Source organism: Rattus rattus, chromosome 12, assembly GCF_011064425.1.
Source record: "Rattus rattus isolate New Zealand chromosome 12, Rrattus_CSIRO_v1, whole genome shotgun sequence".
NCBI lineage: Eukaryota > Metazoa > Chordata > Mammalia > Rodentia > Muridae > Rattus > Rattus rattus.
Window position 1 is genome coordinate 72,985,788 of NC_046165.1, and position 14,868 is coordinate 73,000,655.

The 14,868-nt window shown below is 38.0% G+C and overlaps 1 protein-coding gene across 2 annotated transcripts; it reads left to right on the top strand.

The window, feature by feature from the left end:
- The first annotated feature begins 341 nt into the window (after positions 1 to 341).
- On the top strand, positions 342 to 7,179 carry LOC116913785 (olfactory receptor 4K2-like). Of its 2 annotated transcripts, XM_032918091.1 has the most exons (3): positions 342 to 1,232; positions 1,310 to 1,328; positions 7,157 to 7,179. In XM_032918091.1, the coding sequence occupies exons 1-3, from the start codon at positions 342 to 344 to the stop codon at positions 7,177 to 7,179; spliced, it is 933 nt and encodes a 310-aa protein (XP_032773982.1). The 2 variants fall into 2 exon arrangements, with proteins under 2 accessions (XP_032773982.1, XP_032773981.1); XM_032918090.1 differs by lacking the exon at positions 7,157 to 7,179 and having other exon boundaries at positions 342 to 1,322.
- The last annotated feature ends 7,689 nt before the right edge of the window (positions 7,180 to 14,868 follow it).

The following is a 14,868-nucleotide window of genomic DNA, read 5'->3' on the forward strand; positions in this document are numbered from 1 at the left end:
TGCTTAAGTGATCCTAAAAGGAAAACAAACATCTTGTGCCTGAGAGCATTCTTGGATGGGCTCTAGGTAGCCAGTGAGTTAAGGGAAGCCCTTGGTCCTGCTAAGACTGAACCCCCAGTGAACGTGATTGTTGGGGGAGGGCGGCAATGGGGGGAGGAAAACACCCATAAAGAAGGGAGGGGAGGGACTAGGGGATGTTTGCCTGAAACCGGGAAAGGGAATAACACCCAAATGTAAATAAGAAATACTTGCTAAATAATATTTTCAGTTATTCACATAATTTGTTCTCAGGACTGTAATTTTTTTGTCTTTTATGACTACAGAACAGAGTCTACGGATAGATGGAGAGGCTTAACCATTCCAGAGTCCCGGAATTTGTGCTACTTGGACTTACTGATTCTCCTGAGCTTCAGATATTCTTCTTTGTGGCATTTTCCATTTTTTACTTAATGACAATGCTTGGGAATTGCTTAATTCTGTTCACTGTCCTGTCTACCTCAAATCTCCACTCCCCCATGTTCTTCCTTCTCAGCAACCTTTCTCTGATTGACATATGCCTCTCCTCCTTTGCAACACCAAAGATGATCATGGACTTCTTTGCTCACCACAAGACTATTTCTTTTGAGGGGTGTATTTCTCAAATCTTTCTTTTGCATCTTTTCACTGGAACTGAAATTGTCCTGCTGATTTCCATGTCTTTTGACAGGTATATCGCCATATGTAAACCTCTCTACTACTCAACCATTATGAGCCAAAAAGTATGTGTTGGACTTGTAGTTACTTCTTGGATGGTAGGCTTCCTACACACAATGAGTCAACTAGTTTTTATCCTCTATTTACCCTTCTGTGGTCCAAATGTAGTAGACAGCTTCTTCTGTGACCTTCCTTTGGTAATCCAACTGGCTTGTATAGATACATATGTTCTTGGTATCTTTATGGTCTCAACCAGTGGTGTTATTGCTCTTATAAGTTTTCTGCTTTTGCTCACCTCCTACATTGTGGTGCTTGTCACCATCAGGGGCCACTCCTCAATTGGGTCATCTAAGGCTCTTTCCACCTGCACATCCCACTTCATAGTTGTGCTCATGTTCTTTGGACCATGCATTTTCATTTACATGTGGCCTTTTACAAACTTTCTGTTGGATAAAATTCTCTCTGTTTTCTACACCATCTTCACCCCTTTTCTGAATCCACTTATCTACACCTTGAGAAATCAAGAAGTGAGAACAGCGGTGAAGAAGAAAATAAGTAACCAGTATTTCTCTTTTGGGAAGATAAATCCACATTATACAGTGAAAGGACTGGAGAGATCCAGAGAGTAAGATCATGTTTTACAATAGAATAAGAAATAATTAACCTATGATCTGCCTTTCATAAAATTTTATCTGAATTTATAATGCTAAGAAGTCAGCGTTGAGAGATACGACTGCTTACTTTAAAACTAATACTGGTTTGCTAGTTTTGTAATCATGGATCAATGTGATAATATGTTGAAGTTTATAATACATTTTCACAGAAAAGTTATGTTGCCATAATTTCCAACATTGATTTATTTTCTTGTATACATGAAATCAACATACATATATACCATGGTTAATACTCTGCAAGAAGTTTAATATGAACTTTCTTATTATTTCTTATCCAGAGAACTTCTCTTCAACTGTACTGTGATATTTCATGGTGTCTACTTTAACTTAAAACTTTGATAAAGATTTCGAAACATAACAGGCTTTATTTTTAACATTAGAAATTTATTTGGAAATTGATATTATGAAATTATTTTACATAAAACTAAACAATCTTAATCACTGGGTCAAATTGTTTGAATCCTAACATGAATTTGAACCTAATAGATTAATACTTTAACTATCTATATTCTCAGTCAGTATGAAGATTACTGCTATCAGATGAGTAATATAGCAATTAATAAATTGAAGATCTGTGATATTTAAGTCATAGAAAGTAGACTACTTAAATAGACTGGCCTTTAGAACCTAGCTATAAATAATAGGTATAACAGACCCATTTACTATTAATTTTTGTATGAGAATACTATTAGCTGCCAAATTCATGATACACATTATTTTTTAAATAAAATAGTTCAAACTGGTTTTTAATTTTTATAAAGCTTGCATTTAGTTTTCAATATCATATGATTAGTGAGAAGGAAAATGAAATTAATTTTTAAAATATATGGTTTATTTCTACACAACTTGGATTATTATTAATAATGTTAAGTAGATTTTTTATATAACATGATCTATTGATGTCAGATATATGGTCCATTTTCTAAATGGCTGAAGAACCAAAGGCACCAAGAATTTATCCTAATGCAAGGCTAACCCCTGATAAGAAGCAAAGCATTGATTAGCAAGGCTCACTGAGTTATATCCTGGAAGACTCATTTTACCTTTTTTAGCCCTTTTTATCTCTAATATGAGAATTATGAAAAGTATCTTAAAATGTTTAGGATAATGTTTTGTGTAAAGTAGACATGTGATTTCTATTTTCTTGAACTACCTCAACAATGTCTTAATTTATTCAATGCGCTTCTGAACAGCAGCTCTAATCTGGGAAAAGTACTAGCAAAAATCACACTTAATGCTCTAATTTTTTTCAGTTTTTAGAACTATGGTCTGTTAAAACATTTTGGTTTTCATTTGCAATCTAGAATGTGTGATGAATGCAGGTTTGAGTGCCTAATATTTTGATACACTATGAGATTTTTTCTCCCTGATTTAATGGATATAAAAGGAGTTATAAAAGCAAGCTGTTATCAGAGACTTAGAATCCTGCAAAAACATAAGCTTATGCCTTTCAAAGAAGCAAAAACTTCAAAAATACATTTCTAATATCTGAAGTTTATTTGTGCATAAAAGTTTATAAAGAAATGCATTAAAATTAGGTATAAAAATACATATTTAATTTGAGAGCCAGCTTATTTTTAAGTAAATCTATACTCCTTTTGTTAGCAAAACATATAAAAAACGTTAGTATACTTTTGCTTTATTCTTAAGCAAAAATATATTTGTTTAAAATGTGGAATGTAGCTATAAGGTTTCATTGTTTACTTCAGTAATTCATTGTTGAGCATCTATTGTAATACAAGTCCTTTTGGATGCTACAGGGCCATTCAAGTACAAGACATGCTTCTTTGACGTAGAGAGATGTCTGTTGTAAATCTGAATTGAAATCCCAGATGTTTGTTCTACTTTTAAAACTTTGAGCTATGTTTTTAAGTTCTTACCCTTAGTTTCTTCACTTATAAATTTGTAGTAATTGTTTGTAACCACTACTGATGTCAAAACTAAACAAAAATATGTGTAAGGTATCTAGCAGTAATAAATACTATGTAATAATATTGTTATTTTTTCCGTTGTGTTAAAAAAGAGCACAAAACTCAAGGAAGAAACAGAAGAGCATTACTTGAACTTGCCTGACATAGTACTATATTAGTAAAAATATGCTATTTTCTGTACTATTAGATATGCCAATTACTTTTGTATGGGTTCATTTGTATATTTATTGTTATATTTTACATCTGTGTTTTTCTAAACAAGTATTATATTTTGCAACTTTACCTTAAATTGATATACATTCCATAACTGTATGGAAAAGGAAAATAAGTATAATATATCTGACAGGTCAGTATCTTTACAAAATTTTCTTTGTTTCCTTGTTTCTTTTCTTTTCTTTCCTCATATATTATATTTCAACTGCAATTTCCATCCATCCAGTCTCTCCCTGCAACCTCTGCTCTTTTCCAAATCTACTCCTTTCCCCAGCTTTCCTCAGAAAAGTATAGGCCTTAGAGGACCAACAACCAAACACGGCATAGCAAACTTCAATAAAACCAGGCATATACCATCACATCAAGGTTAGACAAAGCAAGCCAGTAGGAGGAAACATGTCCATCGAGTAGCCAAAAGAGTTAGGGACAGCACCTGATCCACTGTTGGAATTCCTGCAAGAACACCAAACTACTCAGCCATAATACATATGCCTAATATTCAAACAATATAGAGAACTCAAGAAATTAGACACTCACAAATTAAATAACCCAATTAGAAAAGGGGACACATAGCTAAGACAGAGAATTCTCAACAGAGGAGCCTCTAATGGCTGAGATGCACTTGAGATGTTTAACAACTTTAGCCATCACAGCTGTCAGAATGGCTAAGATCAAAACACAAGTGACAACTGGCAAGGATATGGAGCCTAGGAACAGTCTACAGTGCTGGTGGTAGTGAACACTTCTACAGACACTTTGGAAGACAATATGGCAGTTTCTTAGACAAATGGAAATTAGTCAAGACCCAGCTATACCTCTCCTGGGCATACGTACCTGAAGAACACTCCATACTATACTATTGCTCACTGTCTTCACAGCAACTTTATTTGTACTAGGCAGAAACGGAAAACAATCTTGATGTCCCTCAACTGAAGAATGCATAAAAACTGTGGTACAATTGCACAATGGAGTATTACTCATCTGTTTAAAACAACCATATCATGAAATTTGCAGGTAAATAGATAGAACAAGAAAAATTTTTTCCAAGTGGGATAACCCACATCCAGAAAGACAAACATGATGTGTACTCACTTATAAACGGATATTATCTGTAAAGAAATGGACAATCACTGAAACCCCAGTGAATGGGATTGTTGGGGGAAGGTGGTAATGGGGAAGATGGGAGGGAATACTCATATAGAAGTGAGGGGAGGGTTAGGGGATGTTGGCCCAAAAACTGGGAAAAGGAATAACAATCAAATGTAAATAAGAAATACCCAAGTTAATAAAGATGGAGAAAAGAAAAAAAAAAAAAAAAAAGGACAATCATGCTATAGCCCACAGACACAGAGGGGTTAAATAATAAAGAAGACTTAAGAGAGGATGCAAAGATCTTCCTGGGAATAGAATTCATTTTGTTGTTATTGTTTCAACTTGTACGTTTCGTACGTATGTATGTATGTATGTATGTATGTATGTATGTATGTATGCATGCATGCATTCTTATATTATATCTTGACTGTAGTTTCACCTCCCTCTACTCTTTCTAGTCTCTTTCCCTGACTTAACCCATTTCCCAGATCCACTCTGCCTCCTTTTCCCTTCAGGAAAGAGCAGGCCTCCCAGAATACTAAGTGAAAATAGTATAACAAGTTATAGCAAGACTAGGCACAAAGCCTTATATCAAGGCTAGATGAGGCAAGCCAGTAGGAGGAAAAGGGTCCTAATAAAAGCAACCATAGTGAAGAAGTTTCTAGTATGATTCATGCATTTTGTCTCTATTCACACAAGCAAAGATAGTAGTGTAAATGATTTAAAGTTTATATAATATGATTTATTTAAATTTGAATAAGTGATGATTTGTTAGCTAATAACTTTATATCAAACACAAAAATTAAGTATAGGCATGGAGAATTTGAATTTTCAAGAGTATGAAAAAGTTGTTTGAGGAGGTGGTAGAAAGTACTTTGTAGGAAAACTTTAAAGTGGACATTTCTTTCTGAAAAGTAAGTCTCTGAATCCAGAGAATGAGTATGATGGAATATATAGCTTATTTCTGGGTAACAAATTCAGTTCTGAACATCACCTCACAACTGCACAGACTGGATATAGTAAATGGTCCAGCACTCACATGACATATCAGGTAAGCCATTCTTCAACATGTCACTTATTCAAATATATGAGGTTATTTTCTCTTTGACCCATTATAGATTATTTGTTGTTGATGAATGAAGGTGAATCAAAATTGGAAGAAGATATATATATTGGAGAGAAAATAGATTTATAGTATAGATAGTTAATAAAAATATTCACAAACTTGTTCTACATTTTATTCTCATCCACCCCCCTTTACAATTCCTAAAAGAGACCTCTAAATTTCTTCTTTCACTTTTGTTTTTACACATTTATTGTATTTAGTACTAAGTTTCATAAAATAAATTTGAGTGTATTATACATTTTGATCACACAATTATGTGTGTAAATGTATATATGTACATGAGTATATGTGTATAAGTGTATAATGTATACACACACACACGTGTGTGTGTGTGTGTGTGTGTGTGTGTGTGCCTATACTCTAATCTTAATCCTAATACTAAAGGATAGCCTACTACTACCACATTTGTAATTTTAACTGCATTTTAAATAATAATCTTTATACACACAGATAATCATAACTCCCCTTCCTCATTGAAGAAACATATTTTTACAGAAGAGAAAAGCTACCACAGAAATCCAAACTGGTCCAAGGGCAGAGAACATATAGCCCCAGGGTGTGCCACTTCATTCTATGCATCTACATTACATACACTAAACCTAAAGATCCGAGAACAACTTAGAAGTGAGCATGTAAAGGTTTTAGGAGCCAGAGAAACATTACTGTTTTCAAGCATGACAGTGGAGTTATATCATGAAATTTAGATAATATTGATGCCTAAACAAGACCAGAGTAATGACAAGACCAGTTGGCATACCAAAATGTTTGGAGTAAATCTACAGGGCTCTACCCTAGATGAAGAACTATAGACAATGTCTCACAAGAGATAAAGAATTAGCCTTTTCTAAGGTTTAGCTCTCTTATACAAATACAGTCCCAACTGATCATCATTCTTAATATTCTTTCATTCTCTCTCTCTCTCTCTCTCTATATATATATATATAGATATATATATATACAATTTCTTCACCCTCACTTTGCTTCCTTATACCCTAGTCAACTCTCTAACTCTAACTCTCCTCCCACCAAGTCCCCAATTCTATGACTTTTCTTTTTTTGTGTGATAAAGTGGGATTAACCAAATCCATTCAATGGACACTGATATGAAACTACTGATTGCAGTATGAGTGATTTAGCAAAGGCTACAGAACTTAGCACAACTCCCCAGTTTCCAGCAGCTCTCCACTGCCCTTAACATAACAGAGTGATGTCCCATCAATACCCTCCTCCTCCCTCATGACTAAATATTACTTGCTCCATCTTACGCAGATGCTATGAAGGGAACTGAAGATGTATGAATTTATGAGTGCTATGGCCATGTTGTGTTCATAAAAATATAAAGAGATTGGGTTATGTTCTACAGAGGTGGAATGAGGTAAGGGAAAGGATGTGCTTCAGTGGGCCCATGACATCTCTTCCCCACTGAGGGAACAGCCACACAACTGTATAGTATAGAATAGAGTTTATTTAGGGCATGGGGAGGAGATTTAAGAGGGTAGTTGGGGCAGAGAGTACTACTTTTCCCTGAACTAGAGGCAATCCAGGTAAACGAGCCCCTGCAAATCCCAGTTGTAGATATGATATCTGCCCAACATAAGAGGCAGTTCAGGTCATGCCACTCTTGATCACTGAGGGAATAACCATTAGCGTGGGCACTGGGATTGCAGGGATAACTACTTCCATGTCCCAATATAATGAGTTCACTTTTCAAGATTGAAAATAGTTTTTAAAAAATGTCTGAAACCATGCTTACTATCCAGAAACAGATTGATTCTTTGGCAGCTGTGGTGCTTCAGAACTGATACGGGGCTGGATGTCCTGAGAGTTAAAGAAGGGGTCTCTGCTTGTTCCTTCAAGAACAATGCTGTTTCTATGCCAACCATTCTGGGATAGTGAGAAACTATTAATCAGTTCCTATAACTGGATCACCAGCTGCTGTCCATGGAGGAGCCTGATATGAATGTTTACCAAGTCACCCTGATGGTGAAAGTCAGCTATATCCTGAAACTGACTGATGATACCCCAAGACAGCAGGAAGTAGCCTAAGAGACATGACACCTCTACTCCTCTTTCAACATGGGCTTCTCCCTCCCCTTTTTCTTATTTTTATGATAAAGAAAAGGGAAGTATGTTGGTATCAGGAACCACTCTCACCTGAAGCAGTGATATCACCTGGTTACCTATGTATCTGTTGCCATAGCAACAATCATACTTTCCCACCAAACTTTTTGTTCAGCTCCCACCTTCACCTGGGAGTAGTTATGTCATATTTCAAATAAAAGGCAGACTCTATATGCTCCTTCCTCTTCTCTTTCTCTTTCTCTTTCTCTTTCTTCTCCCTCTCTTGCCCCCTCCAGCTCCACTGTCACTGATCCCAATAAACCTCCTCCATGAGGGACCATGTTGGCCTGGTATTGTTTGTCCAAACACAAGCTGTGATTTCTCTCCCAACACATGTAATGTTCATAAGACAGCATTCCAGGCCTTCAAAACCAGGAGATCTACAGTAACCAAAGATACAGGTGAGAATATTGCCCAAATCCCCATGCCATCCAGGACACCCATACAACCCAGCTGACACAGGACCTACCCCATCCCCCACCCCAAGAGCTACATCTTCCTTCCAGCCCACTTCCTCACTATGGTCAAACCAGTGTCTATAGCCTGTGAGCCTCCCAGGAGGTCTGCGGTAAACAAGGATACAGGAGGTCTATAGTAAAATGGGGGTAGAAGAGGTCCATAGTAACCAGGGACACAGGAGGCCTGCTCTAACCAGAGACACAGGAGGCCCACCCTAACCAGAGATAACACTGCCTGCCTCATTGGAACAGAGGGAATTTTCCTTAACAGAACACCAATGGCTCAGGCTCTAAGATCAACAACTGATAAATGGGATGTCATGAAACTTTAAAGCTTCTGTAAGGCAAAAGGCACCATCAATAGGACTAATCAGTAACCCCTACAAATTGGGAGAAAAATCTTTACTAACCTTACATCTGACAAAGGGGTAATATCCAAAATATTTAAAGAACTCAAGAAAATAACCTCCAAACAACCCAATTAAAAAATGGGGTACAAAAAATGGAATACAGAGTTAAACAAAGAATTCTCAACAGAACTTCAAATAGACAAAAAGCACTTAAAAGAATGTTCAGCAGAGAAACATAAAACAAAATGACCCTGAGAGTCCACCTCACATCAACCAGAATAGCTAAGATCAAAAACTCAGGTGACAACACACGCTGGTGGGGTTGTGGAGAAAGAGGATCACTCTCCATTGCTGGTGGGATTGCAAACTAGTACAACCACTCTGGAAATCAATCTGGTGACTCCTCAGAAATTTGGCAATAATTCTACCAGAAGTCCCAGCTATAAAACTCTTGGGCATATACTCAAGTGATGCCCCACCATGCCACAAGGACACATGTTCCACTATGTTCCTAACAGCCTTATTTGTAATAGCCAGATGCTGGATACAACCCAGATGTCCCTCAACTGAATAATAGGTACAGAAAATGTGGTTAATTTACATAGTGGAATATTGTTCACATATTAAAAACAAGAATATCATGAATTTTGCAGGCAAATGGATGGAACTAGAAAATATCATCCCAAGTGAGGTAACTCAGACTGAAAAAGACATGCATGGTATGTACTCACTGGTAAGTGGCTATTAGCCACACAGTACAGAATACCTACAGGATACAACCTACAGACCATTAGAAGGGTAAACAGCAGAAAGTCTCAAGTGAGGAGGCTTTAATCCCACTTAGAAGTGAGAAGGAAATAATCACTGGGGGGCAGAGGAGATAAATATAACCTGCACAGCCTGTATAATGTTACTTCCAAGAAAGTTTTCAGGTATGATCATTTGCTGTTTGGTAACCGGTTGTTATGCTCTCTTCTGGGGAAGATAATTTCTCCCATTGACAGCATTCAGCAGTTACTCAAATGTACTTGGTATAGGGTGGAGGAATTGTCAGCTTTTCTCTATCCATTTTTAGCATGTCTGTTGTTGTCCTTGTTCAAACAATGATGATTCTTTTATATGTAACTTGATGCTTTCTCTTGTTTTCAGATTATTTTTGGTTTCACTGTTTTAAAACCAAAAATATGTTTGACTATAACATACATCGAAGAAAACCTTTTTGTGGTCAACTATTTTAATGGTTTCAGGGGCTTCTCTGACCTGCATATCTGTGTCTCTTCCAAGATTTGTGAAGTTTACAGCTATCGTTTTATTTTTTATTGATTATTTAGAGATATTGTGGCAGCTATTAGGGACAGAAAGTGCTACCTGGTTATTTTAATTTTGTAACTGATTTAAATGGACTCACCAAACAAAGATAGCTATTACAGAAAAGGAAAAGTGATTTAGAGAACAGAATCTGAAATTAACTACACTAATAATGTGTGCAACTGCAAAGGAATCCGAATTCAGTCCTTCACTAATGAATAAGGAATATGTAAATATATCCTTGGAGTATAGTAGTAGAATCAGAAGCCAATCATTATTAGGAGCATGCCTTTCAGTTCTTTGTTTGAACTAACGCAACTACTATCTGAATGTAGGACGGCAAGTTATGAAAGGTACCCTGATTCCTGTTCGAGATAGGTCGAATCCCTGTGGACCCTAAAAAGGACAGTAGGTGCATTCCCAGTCTCTCAGGAGATCAGGACCCTCTCAGGTAGCTGCATCACCCTGTAGACAAATCAGTCACATAGGGCAATGCTCCAAGCCCCTACTCCACTAGTTACATAGGTTCAAGACAGATCAGTTGTAGAAGCAGGACCACGCCCCCAAATATGTAGATGAGGTCTTCCCAAGCTCTCAAGCCAAACCAATAAGAAGTACCTGCTGTCATACACTGACCTACCCCAAAACTATATTTAAGAATCGTGTTCAGAATTACTAAAAGTGTGCACACTTTATTCTGTCATCTGAGAGCTTCTGTCCTAAGAGCTGTTAACACCACCACTTGGGGAAGAGAACTGCTCTCCCAAAATCACCACCAGAAGCTCCCCAGCACCCCTTGCCAGATAGTTAGTCTCCTGCTGGCTAAGCCTGGCCCAAGCAACCAAAGTGCTGAGGACCAGCTGTGGAGGCATCAAAAGCTGTTCCCCTTCCCTGTCTGAGTTCTCTCCCCCTCACCTGAACCCAAGCACCTAGCCGGGCCAGAGATCTCCGTGGAAAGCCACAGGCGTGAAGCTCCACATTTGAATATTGTTCCACTTGCATATATTGTATGGTTGGGGGTAGGGTGGAGACTTTCTTCACCCAGAGGAATTTCATAAATATCTGGAGCTAATATGTAAAACATAATCCTTGATATCTAGCTAAATTCTGATTGGATTAGATTTTTACAATACTTAAGTTGAACAGCTATATTCCCGCATAGTTAGAATATAAATAATTACATTCAATAATATATTCTATTGCTAATAGTTATAATCAGCATAATTTTAGTGATTGTATCTTTATTTACTTGTAAATTTATTGGCCAATATATGGATGAAATATGGGATGAGTACAGAGCTGAGTTCACGAAAGATTTTATGTTTTGCTTTCATTCTATTGGAATACTTCTCTATGTAAAGAAGGGCTAGATTAGTAAATGATAAAATAGCACTTTAAAATATAAAGTAGCAATCCCATGGGGACTTCCATTCACCTGCTACCTCTCCTTCCCTTTCATCAAACACCTGAACAATATAGGTTAGCTTCCCGTCCCCCACCCATCTTCTCTGTTCTCTAAGCCCCTTCAGCCAAGCCAAGCTACCCCAAGCAGCCTGCCCTCCCCGGGGAACCTCCATTCTCCTATTACTTCTCCTTTACCTTCATCAGACCTGAGGTCCCCTAAACCATACAGTGTCGATATCTGCACCGGCCCAGCACCCAGATCCGATGTAAGCCTGCGGGATTAAAAAGCACACATATATGGGTCATTCGTGTTAAGAGAGAATGCCAATTCTGTAGCTTTATTCACTGAATATATACCCCAAGTTCACTGGGTGGAAAATTCCAGGAAGCACAATGGGAAAACCCAACTTAAGGCTTCAGGAACAAAAGACCAAACATGTGCCCCAAATTTACTGGGGAGAAATCCAGGAAAATTAGCCTAAATCCTGGGAACAAAGACTGAGATCAAAAGACAGGAATGAATGGAACATTGCCCGGGTATATGCCCAGGTGTGTCGCTACTGGGCCAGGGCGTTCCTTTGTTAGGAACAAAAGGCTTCCACATGCATCAGCAGGGTTCAGCAGGGGACCCAGAAGGGTCCAACAAGTGGGTCAAATACTGCAGGGGACACGGGAGGGTCCAACAATACAGGTTAGCTTCTTTTTTGCACCTATCTTCCCTGCTGGCTGACCCCTCTGTGCCAAGCCAAGCTGTACTGAGCAGCCTATTAGCCAGGTAGATTCTCCTGCCACTTCTCCACTCACCTTCATCAAATATGAGGCTCTTGAACCATACAGGCATACAAGTTGGGGACCATAGAGCCCAGAACTGTCTATCAGAAACCTGCCATACTAGAACCATCGAGGTTGACACCACCCCCACCCAAATACCTACTAAACAAGAACACCCAGGGACCAAAGCCATACAGATACCTAAAGGCACTCAAAGGAGCACAGTCAACAAGAGCCAGAGCGATAAGACAACTCCAAAGCACAGCTGTCCAACTTCAGCAACCTTGTATATCTTAACACAACTGAAACACAAGAATATGACCTTAAACCCAATATTATAAAGCAGATATAGACCTTTAAAGAAGAAATGAATAAGTCTCTTAAAGAAATATAGGAAAATATAATCAAGGACATATAGGCCTTTAAAGAAGAAACAAATAAATTCTTTAAAGACATACAGGAAAATACAATTAAACAGGTTATGGAAATAAATAAAACTGCAAGACCTGAAAGTGGAAATAGAAGCAATAAAGAAAACACAAAGTAAGGCAATCCTGGAGATGGAAAACCTACGAAAGGGAAGAATAGCAACAGATGCAAGCATCACCAATAAAATACCAGAGATAGAAGAGAGACTCTCAGGCATGAATCATATAATAGAAGAAATTGATACATCAGTCAAAGAAAATGTTAAATCTAAAGAAATTCCTGAACAAAACATCCCAGAAATCTGGGACACCATGAAAAGACCTAACCTAAAAATAATGGAAATAGACAAAGGTAAAGAGTCCCAGATCCAAAGCCCAGAAAAAAATTTCAACAAAATCATAGAAGAAAACTTTCCCAACTGAAAAAACAAAGTTATCAGTAAACATACACGAGGCTTATAGACTGGACAGGAAAGAAAAATCCTCCTGTTACATAATTATCAAAACACAAAATCTATAAAACAAAGAAAAATATTAAAAGTGGCAAGGAAAAATGGCCAGGTAACATACAAAGGCAGACCTATCAGAATTACACCTGACTTCTCAACAGAGACTCTAAAAGCTAGAAGGGCCTGGACAGATATTCTTGCAACATCTTAAAAAAAAATCACAGATGCCAATCTACTACTACATTCAGCAAAACTCTCAATCACCGTAGATGGAGAAAATAAGACATTTCAAGACAAATCCAAAGTCAAACAATATCTCCCCTCAAATCTAGTCCTACAGAAAAAAACTAGAAGGAAAGCGCCAACCTAAGACGGGTAACTATATTCAAACAGGGGAAAAAAAACAGAAAAAAAGTAGTTTCATATAAGCAAAAACAAGGAAACATATGCACACACACAAGTGTATGGGCACAATAACACCACTAACATCAAAATAACAGGAAATAACAATTACTGATAATCTCTCAATATCAATGGACTCAATTCCCTATTAAAAAGACAAGAGCTAATAGAATGGTTTACAAAACCAGAATCCATCATTCGACTGCATACAAGAAACACACCTCAGCAGTAAATATAGACATTACCTCAGAGTAAAGGGCTGGACCTCTTTAAGAGCCTTCTTCTGTTCCTACCCTGTGGTGACTTGAATATACTTGGTCCATGGAGCGACACTATTACAAGGTATGGCCTTATTGGAGAAAGTATGTCACTGTTGGGCATGTGCATTAAGACATTCATTATAGCTGCCTGGAAGCCAGTCTTTTTCTAGCAGTCTTCAGATTACGATGTAGAATTCCCAGATCCTTCTGCACCATGACTGCCTGGGCACTGCCATGCTCCCACCTTGATGATAATGGACTGAACACCTGAACCTGTAAGCCAGCCCCAAATAAATGGTGTCCTTTTAAGAGTTGTCTTAGTCATGGTGTCTGTTCATAGCAGTAAAACCCTAATTAAGACATACCCCCTACACAAATCTAGTAGCTTTCCTACTTACTTGGTTTATGGGTTGGAGTAACAAACCCAATGAGGAATGTGCTGTCTCCAGAAATCAAATAGGCCCACTAAACATTGTGATTTTTTACTTGATGGTGGGAGGAACCAGGTGCAGTATTATATTGTTCACCTCAGAAGGAATATTGCTGCATGATCCCACACCACTGAACTTCTAAGAATTTTATTGATGTAGAATGCTCTTGTAGTAGTTTTGGTTGAACTACTCCCTCAATCTCTCTCTGATGTGCATATGTATTACCAATAAGTCAAAGTGTTTGTTGCTTACTTGGTCCAATCAGTATAATGTTAGTGATATAGTGGACCAATATGAAATTTTATGGAAGAGTCAGATGATCAAGATCCATTGGGAGTATATACAGCCACCCAATTAGACAAGATGGATGAAGCAAAGAAGTGCAGAAGTGTAGATCGCTCCTGAGAGACACAGCCAGAATACAGCAAATACAGAGGTAGAATGTCAGCAGCAAAGCACTGAACTGAGAATAGGACCCCATTTGAAGGAATCAGAGAAAGAACTGGAAGAGCTTGAAGGGGCTCGAGACCCCATATGTACAACAATGCCAAGCAACCAGAGCTTCCAGGGACTAAGCCACTACCTAAAGACTATACATGGACTGACCCTGGACTCTGACCTCATGGGTAGCAATGAATATCCTAGTAAGAGCACCAGGGGAGGGGGAAGCCCTGGGTCCTGCTAATACTGAACCCCCAGTGAACTGGAGGGTGGGGGGGAGGGGGGGAAGGGGGGGGGGGGGGGAGGGAAACACCCA

Excerpts from the sequence above, each read along its gene's own strand:
- LOC116913785 (XM_032918090.1), top strand. The coding sequence starts at position 342 with ATGGAGAGGCTTAACCATTCCAGAGTCCCGGAATTTGTGCTACTTGGA.